The 10,652-nt window shown below is 31.5% G+C and overlaps 1 protein-coding gene across 1 annotated transcript; it reads right to left on the reverse strand.

The window, feature by feature from the left end:
- Positions 1–8,267: 8,267 nt before the first annotated feature.
- LOC107946248 (homeobox-leucine zipper protein ATHB-12) lies at positions 8,268–9,738 on the reverse strand. Its single transcript, XM_016880496.2, has 2 exons — positions 9,060–9,738; positions 8,268–8,980 (listed from the first exon to the last, which is right to left on the reverse strand). Exons 1-2 carry the CDS (start codon positions 9,411–9,413, stop codon positions 8,630–8,632), a joined length of 705 nt encoding a protein of 234 aa, XP_016735985.1. The 5' UTR covers positions 9,414–9,738; the 3' UTR covers positions 8,268–8,629.
- Positions 9,739–10,652: the final 914 nt, after the last annotated feature.

Raw genomic sequence — 10,652 nt, forward strand, 5'->3', positions numbered from 1 at the left:
GAGTGAATCTTGAAAGAAAGTTGGGAATATATATTAATTACAAGTTTATTTGTGATTACAATTTTGATTCGATAGTTTTCCCTACATTAGGGGGAGAGAAATAATAACTTATAATGAGTTAGGGGGAGAATAATTTGAACTAGAAGTTCAATAAGAATAACTCATTACAAGTTAACTGTTAGATGTATTTACAAACTTAATGAGAATAACCAAGTGTTATATACCATCTAATATTTTAATTTGATTCAAAGTCCTAGTAGTACAATCAATTGGAATAAATAATAGATTGATCGGTTCCAAATATGAAAATTATTCTAGATGATCATATAGTGGAGGCAGGTGCTCTAGAAGGGACCCAAGACATAACTAATAAGTAAAACTTCAGAAGACATTCAAGTACCTGAAACTGAATTTTAAAATAATGAAAATAAGAGATCTCGATAAGTTATGTCAATTCGAGAAAATGTGGAACCGAATAATAAAAGTGGTCGACAATGATTTTGCATGCAGTATTATTATAATGAAATAAAAGAAAGATCCTGAATAAATCTATTGAGAAATATAAATATAGAATAACTTGATCAAAATAGAAAGACGCAACTCAAGTACAATTTAATTTGTGGAGTTTTTGGACTAGTAGTCCAAATATCTAAAGGTATAAAGCCAGTAAAGGTGCAATTAAAGTAGTTTTGCAAAAGCGGAATAAAAATATGATTTTTCTTTGAAAAGATATAATATTCTTTTGTGGTGGATGCAATAACCTTTAGATATATTATTAAATTGACAACTCATAAATGATTTAACTTGCGTCTAATGGATATTGTTATAACCTTTTATGAATCACTATATAGTAAAGTTTATATTAAAATCCTTGAAGGATTTAAAATGCTAGAAGCATATTGAAATTCTCGGGAAATTTTTTCATTTATATGAATTGAAATAATTGAACATATGTGGTAAATTTGACTTAGTCAATAGTAGATGAAAGAGGATTATAAAATGATCCAAAACACCTATTTGTATTTTTATAGAAGGATCATGATTAAAGTTTGCTATGATTATTGTTGAAATTCTTGAAGAGATCAAAATATGTTTCCCCAAAATTTTCCCTCACTCATGATTTTCAAAAGAATGGTGGTATAAATGCTTAGCAATACATTCAAATCGTCATTTGAAAAACTAGTATTCAAGATTGAATACGTAAAATATGAGAAAGTATGTTATGTTTTCATGAGGGGGAGTAAATAAGTGTTGTACTTTTTTTTCACTTAACCGATGTTTTATCTCATTGGGTTTTCCTGGTAAGGTTTTTAATGAGGTAGCATATTATGCGTATTATAGATCGTGTACTCGTTTTCCTTCATTAGGTTTTTATCCCACAGGGTTTTTCCTAATAAGGTTTTAACGAGGCACATTATCTACCAATGGACATCTAAGGGGGAGTGTTATGAATATCTTATTAAGTGGATGTCCATCATGATCAAGATAAAGTTTTAATGTACTTTAAATTCTAATAGTTATTAGAATTAGATCTCTACCTCTTTTATACTTCTTATGCTTATAAATAGAGACTCTGATGAAGCATTGTAATCACCCCTTTTTATCAATAAAGCGTATTCTCTATTGCTTTCATATTTTCTTTATTCCTTATTCTCTCCATTTTTCTTTACTTTATAACAAAAATCTATTTATTACTTTTAAATTGTAATTATAAATCACTGTTTAATCGAAATAAAATACATAAGTACCATTCTGTAATAGTTTAAAATAATTTAAAGAAATGTAATTTAATGATCAAAATAAATTTAAGTTTAAACAATTGAAAAATATAAATATTTTATTAAAGTATTTAAAGTTTTAAATTTATATTGATTTATTCATTTTTATTTTTCTTAAAAATATACTTTTTTTTGGTGAAATTAAAAAATATACTTTAATTCTATAAGATAAATAAATTAAAATATTGAAATCGTATAATATAGAAAACTAATTTTTTGAAAAAAAAGTGTAATAGATAAATTATATATAAAAAATTAATTAGCTATATGTTTATTTTAAAAATAAATAACAATTTATATATTAACAAAATCATTTTCATTAAATAATTTTATTTTTTGCACTTTTCTAATGTAATTACAAGAGTTTTCAAAATACATAAATAAAATTTAAAATATATTAAAATAAAATATTTATAAATAAATAAATTTCAAATAAATAAACAAAAAGTAATATCTTTTTATAATTTTTAATTCTTAAATTTAAAAATACTGAAACATGTTATGAATATTTTATTATGAAGTGGAAGTTAATCAATATCAAAATAAGTTTAATGTACATTAAGACTCTAATGTTCATTAAGAGTAGAATCCTATTGATGAATAAAATGCTTTCTCTTTTACTCTCTTATTTCTAATTATTTTATTCTTTTTATTTTTTATTTTATAATACTTTATAACCATGATTTTATTTTAAATTTTCTTCTTCTTAATTATTTTCTACGGTCCCCAAACAAACTTTCTTCTTCTTAATTATTTCATTAACCCCAACAAAATTATGAGAAAAAAAAGATCTCCATAACCTAGCTTGAATCATTGGATAACATTGTCATGTCATAGGATTGTGAGTACTCAATTTCTTTCAAATTCATTAAAATTTCATGGACTGATTCTTGAATACCTACTATGGTAGAATATTCGTGGCCTAAGATAGCATTGGAGAGATAATGGAATGTCAAGTATAGCTCCATTCACCGTAGATAGCATGGTTGTTTAGAGAGTGAGAATATACGTGCTACACTTACATGGAGATAACGTACGATTTTATGAGTCATATGGCGGGTTTTGGAGATCCGTTTATCCAATGAGTATATAATTTGACTATGTTTCATATTCCCAAATTGTCAATATATCACTGTGTTGAGTATGAAAATTGTGTTATATGTGAATTTTTAAAATATGTTTAAATCCTAACATGTCTAGTGTGTATATATTTATGTTGTATGCATCGTATTCACTGAGCTTTCCCAAGCTCATCCCCTTACTTTACCTTGTAGATAAATAGTTCTCGGGCTAACGAGAAGGGTGACAAATCGGTGATCCATCGCAAGACATTTTCTTTAAATACATGTGTTGAGCTTTTAAGCTCCAAAGTGAAGGCAATATGGGACGTTCCAAGGGTTTAGTACTAGAATTAGACTTAAACTTTTTAAATAAAAATTTCAATAGGTTGTAAACTAACATTATGGACTGTTTACTTATTTTTTTTGGAGATTTTTGAATGTTATAATTGTTTTCTAGATGGTTTTAATTACTTACTTAATGTGATGATAATTAAATGAACTAACAAAAATTTTCGCAGCTAAGGGAGACCACCGAGTATTAAGGCACGCCTTATACCTTCTGATTGTGTGAATGAAATGATTAATTTAGAAAACATGCACTTAGGTCTAATTTCCTATATGAAATATTCTGCGATTGTGTGATGTGTATGGTTGGTTGGTGTGGTTCGTAAAGTTTTAAACGAAGAATCACCTTGGTGGCTAATATGATGTTCCAAATTTTGGTCGGATCGTCCTCATCTTAACCCCATATGACTTATTCACCTTCCTTTTGTCGATGTGATTAATAATGCTCCATGTCATTCTGGCAGACCAAGTCTTGCTTAATTTAAATCGTGGTTGGGTTACTTTCTTGTAGTCTGCCTTAATCGTGTTACCTTCCTCTTAAGCGCAGCACAACCTTCTGTTACACTCCACTATAGCCAACAATACTCAGTCACTGTCACTAAGTGATCACTTGGGTTCACGAGTTCTTCTTCTTACCGTATTCCCACCTAACTAGCCATTTTGGCTGACACTACCCTGCTGATTTCCTCTGTAAGAAGAATAGTCTTGACAGACATGTCTATCACTTGTATTTCTCCTCTTATAACTTTAATATCTTAGGTCCCCTTCTAACCTTTTTATTCCCAAACCTTTTTTTTCAATGTGCTAACAGTCTTAACTCTGCCTGCCAATGGTTCTTAACAGCGGACCTTTTCCATGATCCTCTATCTACTTTTTCTTTTCACTTATACATTAAGCACTACTGGCTTGACGATTTACGTGGCTAATTTTTGCTAAGTTATCACCCTCATGCCTCTTCAGCTCACATGATTGCTACTTTAGCTTTCCTTCCTTACTCTTTTTACACTTATCATTCAAAGGCAGACTCTTTAGATCCATTAACTATCCATTGCTTAAATTTTCTTTTAATTTCCTTTTAACATACTTTCCATGGTTGTGGGGTTTCCTTTCCCTTGATTATTGCCCAGTTAACCGACCCTTTCTGACTATCCCAACAAATTTTCTACCTTAACTCGCCATAGCTGAACTGTAGTCTCAGGCTATGTGCCCCACATGTAATGCCCTAGTGGACTCCATTAGTCACAATAGCCTAACTATGGTCTTGTCCCTCGTGATCTACATGTTTACTATCCTAGAGGATTACTTCAAGTTTAGTGTCCCAGTGAACTATCATGTGTTTATTGTCCTGTCAAACTATTGTTGATGTCATAACGTCTTTCAGCTAAGGTCTTACTTATTTTTCTGTCAAGTCAGCACTTGATACCATAACATCTTTCAACTATGATCTTACCCAATACAATCTGGTGTTTAGCGTCCCAACGGACTACACTGGTGGCCGTACTCAAACTATGGTCTTACACCCTATGTACCCCGTGTTTACTGACAGGCTTTCAAAGGACATCAGAGCGTCTTTCAGCTATAGTCTTAGTTCTGTTTACCATAATGCTATGGCGTCTTTCAACCATGATCTTACTCAGTTTAGGTGTATAGCCTCCGGTCGGTTCCATGGCCTAGCCATGATTTTTCCTAGTTATTCATTCCATTTTCTTCCATCCATCCCTCTAATTCACCGTTCCTAACCTTGATGCTTGAACACCCTAATGTTCCTTTTATAAGGCCTAGAGCTTCACACATCACGAGTACACACAATAACACCATATGATAATAACTAACAGAATCACCTTTCTCTCTCATTTTTCCTTCCTAACTTCACCTAAACCCAACAATGTTTCCTTTACACACATTACATGCATTCCACTGATACAATACCATTGAATTGTAGCTAATTCATGCACATTGAACTATAATAGCGGATACTTTTAAACAAATGTAACCTTACAAGAGTGCAGAAACTCACCTAATGCTTCTTTTCCTTGTCTGCTCAACTTTTCCAAGCATCGGAGCCTCCATTCCCCAAGGAGCTAAGCAAGACAACCAATTCATGGGTTACACTTAAAAATCCCAATTTAATACTTAGTTTTTTTCAAAAACATGCAAAACCCTTTAAAATGGTTTTGGAAATTCTTAACTTTGTTTTCTAAGTCTTACATACACTGAAGAGCTTAGAACCTTACCAGCTTATTAGTTTCTTTATTTTTCTGACTTAAACCTCACGATCATCACTCTATGTAAAGAATTTAGCATATCCTTCTCCGTTAGGAGCTACTAATAAAGAATTTGAAGAAGAAATCTAGGAAGTCACTCTTCAGCTATTTATAGCCCTTTCCACACGATTTTCAATCATATAAAGTCCACTCATTTCCAATCATTTCGTTCCCTAGTAAGGGACTGACTGGTTCTAATTCAACTAAACTAGACTTGAATTTCAACTATGCTCAAACTAGCCCCTCTATTCCACAAATTTTCCAGTAGAGACTGCCAGTTTACAATCTCTTTTAATTTAACCCCTACAGGTTCTAAAGTTTCAAATTTAGAGGATTTCAAGTGTGACATAGCCGAAGGGAGGTGCTTAGTTGTCATTTACCTTCGCATCAAAAGGTTCAGTGTTTTTTAGTACACTCTATTGATGTAGATATGAGTAAAGTCAAAAATTGTTTAGGTTTGATTAACCAAGTAATTTGGGGTAGGTGCTTGGGTTGTAATCGACGCTCATGTTCGAAGGTGATCAACCAAGATTTGGTGAAACAAAGAACAAAAAAAAAAAAGAAAGCTTAATGGTTATATTATTTGAATTATGCTTTAATCTCATGCTAAATAATAAATTTTTGTAATTAAATTGGGAAATTTTGGTTCAATACTTTATACTCATTTGAATTTATTAAGTTTGGAAACCTAGTGACTTTTGAAAGCATGTTGAAATTTGAATATATTCTCTTCACTTTTCTAATATCTCTTATGCATTCATATCGTAGGGAATACTATTGCACATGAAAAAGAAGGTCCATTAGCTCCAACTATACTTGGTTGTATGGATTTTTTATTACTCCATTTTATTAATATATGATATTTGGGTTACGTATATGAAAGTATCTTTTTTTTTATCTCGAAGGAATAAAATGATGTTTGGTTGTCAAATTGAATTAGGTTCCTTAAGTTGCATTATCATTATTTTGCTTGAGGAAATGAAAAAAAGGTTAAGTTGTGAGGGTGTGAAAAGTGTCTATATTTCATATATTTTAGGCCCTTACGTTTAGCATTTTGCTCGATTCTTAAGTGAAATATCGGATAGTAGCTTACTCTAGATGTTTGGTGTCTCATTTACATTCATTTATATTTTTTTGTTAATTATGCTTTACTTTTATAATTTTTTTAAATTGATATCTAATCGGGTGTTTTTAGACTTGAACTAGGCCTATGGGAGCTTAAGACTCAAGTTTCAAGTCCATCAGAAGCTAAAATAAGGAGTCAAGGCTAACGAAACAAGGCATAGCCAAAATCGAGCAACAGGGTTAAGTCGAGCACCCTTGCCCCAAAGTTTGGTGCCTTGCGCGTGATCATGACAAGCCCCGTCGATGGGCTAGCCCCACAGGCGACGTGCCCCTACGTTAGCCTAGCGCCCTTGCACCGTAACTCTTATGCCCTTGTGCCAACCTTTCCATTTTGACACAATTTTCTGTGTTTTAATCGAGTCTTGAGGGCATATTAATCTTTTAGGAGTTTTATGACATCAAGCAAGCTTCTGTAACATAGTTTAGGTCAATTAGAAAAAATATATATCGTATTTTTAGAGGGAGATAGGACCTTTTAGTAGTTTTCTAACGTTATAGTTATTTTATTATTTTATTATTTTATTATGCTTTCCAATTCTATGACTTTCTAAACTTTCTTTTCTAGTCAAAGGATTATCAAAATTTGATTAAATAAATTCGTGAAACCTAATTTGTGCTTAATCCTTTATTTTTTGGTGTTTGCGTGTCTTCTGTTATAATTACAATTGTTTAGATTTGTTAAATATCTTAACAGTATTTGATAGCTTAAAATGAATACTTTGTCAATTAGAATAATTAAATTCATAATTGTTTAGTTTATTGTAATACTAGTGTTGAACTACATAATTATGTGGTGTGAATGTGAATCTAACTTAAATAACCTCCATTGAGTTGAGTCTGTTAGTTAGAATGAGGTCTCTCCCATTCTTAATATTGTCAATAAGTTAACTTTTCTTTTTGATTTTCTCAAAACTTTTAATTATTATTTTATTCATTTAGTTTTAAATTTAAATTTAGTTTTTAACTTTATAAACCCTAATATTTACTTTATTTATTTTTATTTAAGGAATAAAATTATTATTGATATTTGTAAATACCATCCCATTTATTGATTTCTACTAATTTATTTTTAATTAACTTTTTTTATAGGTGTCAGTAACCTATCCTTTGTGGTTATTAATTTGGATATTATTTCCAGCACTACCAATGTAGTGGAGGGAGTATAAAATGTGTAGCTTGGGTTTTAAATTTATCTTTGACTTATTCGTAATTTCACTTTATTTTTTATTTTTATTTTTATTTTTTCCTTTAAAATAGAAAAAAAAATATTCATCATCATTACGGGTGGTGAAACGTGTTATATTGAACCTTTGCCTTTTACGAAGTTTTCTTTTATTTGCTAATTAACTTTATGACTTCATATTGAACAATGATAGTTCCCTCCTTTTTTTTTTTTTGAAGAATAGTTCCATCTTTTTCGTAAACGTCAGTTGGACGAAAAGAAAAAGCTTTCCTTTTGTCTTTTTCTTCTTGAAAAACCATCATCATAAGTTTCATATGATGATTATTTTATCATTTCTTCTCCAATTTCCAATTTCTTAAGTCAACAGAAATTCAAATCCAAGCCTATCGTGATTGTATAAATTAATTGGACTAAAACCGAGTGCTTGTTAAAAATGATTCTTTTCTCTCATGTCGTATATTTTAACAGCTCTGATTGTATATAGGTTGTGTTTTAGGAGCCCTTGTGGTAATGACTACTAATATTGAAGTGTAAATTTATAAGAACCTTATATCCAACAATATACATTGATATATTACCACAATAAAAGGGCAAAAAATAAAAAAAAGAAACCTAAAAATTTAAATTGAGAAATCTGTGTCAACCAGTTGCCATCGCCTTGCACTCTTTGCTTCTACATGTTCTAGCAAATTCATGGAGAGATTAGTCCATGACCCACACTTATACCACTTGTCAACAAATTATCAGTGGTTACTTTCCATGTCTTCCAGGTCTCAGCTTTATCTTGATTGATGTTTCACGTAAGCTGTAAGGTAGCCCCAGGTTCAGAGTTTCCTGGCAGACGTTGAAAATATTGTTGAAGGGAAGGAGGTGTCAAGTCCAAAAGTTTAACCACTGAAAATTGGTGTATGAATGATCGAACATGCCAGTCGAATGAAGCCCATAAAATTTGTCAGGTGAAGCTGGGGAGTCGTTCCTATACTCATCCATTATTAGAAATTCTTCTCCGCCCTGCCCTGTTTGCTTTACATCATCTCTCTCGTTTTCAGTTTGTAAGCCGAGGCATTCCTTGTGTTGGAAACTTGGCTGCCCTTCAGCCTCAGTCTCCCACTTGTTCTCTCCATATTTTGAACCACCACCACCACCACCACCATCCGTGCTGCTTCCATCAAGACCCTTCCTGCCCTTGCGAGGTTCCTCCAGCAGTTGGCTCGACTTCTGAATCTGCCATTGAAAACAACAGTTATTTTCATTTTCTTTATATAAACTGACAGTGAAAGTGAAGATCTTGGACGTGGGGTACCAGTAAAATCAAGGACTGTTTCTCTTTCTTCAAGGACTCGAATCTTGACTCCAAGTTGTCATAATTAGCTTTGAGTGTATTGTAGTCTTGTTCTTTTTGTTTGGACTTCCATCTGGCTCTTTTGTTTTGGAACCATATAGCTACTTGGCGAGGCTGAAGCCCTAGCTCACTCGCCGGTTGCATCTTCTTTCTCGGTTCGAGCTTCGTCTCCGATTCAAATATCGACTCGAGTAACCTGATTTGCTCATCACTAAACCTCTTCTTCTTCAGCTTATTCATCTTCTTATTCCTTGGAATTTGAGGTGCCTGTCCTGCTATTGCTTCATCTACTGCTGGATGATACTCTGTCTCCATTATTGGAGTTTTTTTTTAGGTTTTAATTATTACAGAGGGAGTTTGAATAACAACAACCCTTTGTTAACCCTTTGTTTTTTTATCCATCTAATTTGATGGTAAATTAATGTGTTTGGGATTAGAAATATAGCAAAGAAGGGTGGCTGGAGATATAGAGTTGGCTAATGATTGAAAATTACTTGAATTATATGGTTGCTTTCAAGTGATTGAGACAAATTATTGATAGGTTCTCTTAACCAATAAAGCCAACTATCGTGTGACATTCTCTTTCTTATGCCTTTGTGGATATCTCTGTCTTCAAATCTTTTTCCATTTGTATACTACAATCCACATGTTGTGTGATTGCTGCCTTGATCAGGCTCTATTGAATAAACGAATTTATAAATGGAAATGAATCTTCTCTTGCTTGTCCCCCTTTGCAAATTAAAATCCCTGTTTAATCTAGAAGAGGAAAAGTTCTAAAACATCACGAACTCAACCATTCTTTTCTTGTAAAATATCTACCCTATGTCATAGGAGCAAAAACAATTATCATGAATTGCTATTTAGTAAATAAAAATATTTTCTACCTGAATTTTAAAACTTCTTTTAATTATTTCATACAACGAAATAAATAAACCAGTAAGCATTTTGATATTTATTTCCATCATCATACATGTTTCATGTAGAACAGTGGAGGAGCCGGTGCACTCTCCCTAAAGTTGAATAGTTTTTGTTATAATTTATAAAATTTTAAATTTATAATGATAAAATTATACTTTAATTTTTTAAAAAAATAAAAAATAAAATTATTTTTTTAAAATTATAAAGATATATACTGTTAAAATTATTAACATATATATTTACTATCCTAAAATTATACAAATTAATTTTATTTTTTCCTTCCTCTCCTATAATGCAATTAACCTAGGTGGAAGACGAGATTTTTGGATTCAACTGCTCCAAGGGGTGAAAGCAACGTTACTAATAAAGAGGTGATATCTTTGTTGACTTTGTTGGTCCAAAGATCACTTTTGTATCTAGTGAAGTCTGGGGAATTCCAAATTATTCAAAAAATTTGACCTTTTCTCTATTTTCTTTCTATTTGTAGTTGTATGGTAGGGTACTTTAATTTTTATTTTCCTTTTCACAGTGAAAACTCCAGTTCTGGAACATGAAGAAAGGTGTAGTGAGATTAAATTAAATGTATACTTTGAAAGAAAACTGCATGGTTATCCATCCATCTGTCTATATTATATT

The sequence above is a fragment of the Gossypium hirsutum genome, chromosome A08 (genome assembly GCF_007990345.1).
Source record: "Gossypium hirsutum isolate 1008001.06 chromosome A08, Gossypium_hirsutum_v2.1, whole genome shotgun sequence".
NCBI classification, from domain to species: Eukaryota; Viridiplantae; Streptophyta; class Magnoliopsida; order Malvales; family Malvaceae; genus Gossypium; species Gossypium hirsutum.

Bases quoted from the DNA above. Each gene is read 5' to 3' on its own strand.
- LOC107946248 (XM_016880496.2), bottom strand. From the start codon at position 9,413: ATGGAGACAGAGTATCATCCAGCAGTAGATGAAGCAATAGCAGGACAG. The intron at 8,981-9,059 runs GTACCCCACGTC...TTTCAATGGCAG, and splicing joins AACAGTCCTTGATTTTACTG to ATTCAGAAGTCGAGCCAACT.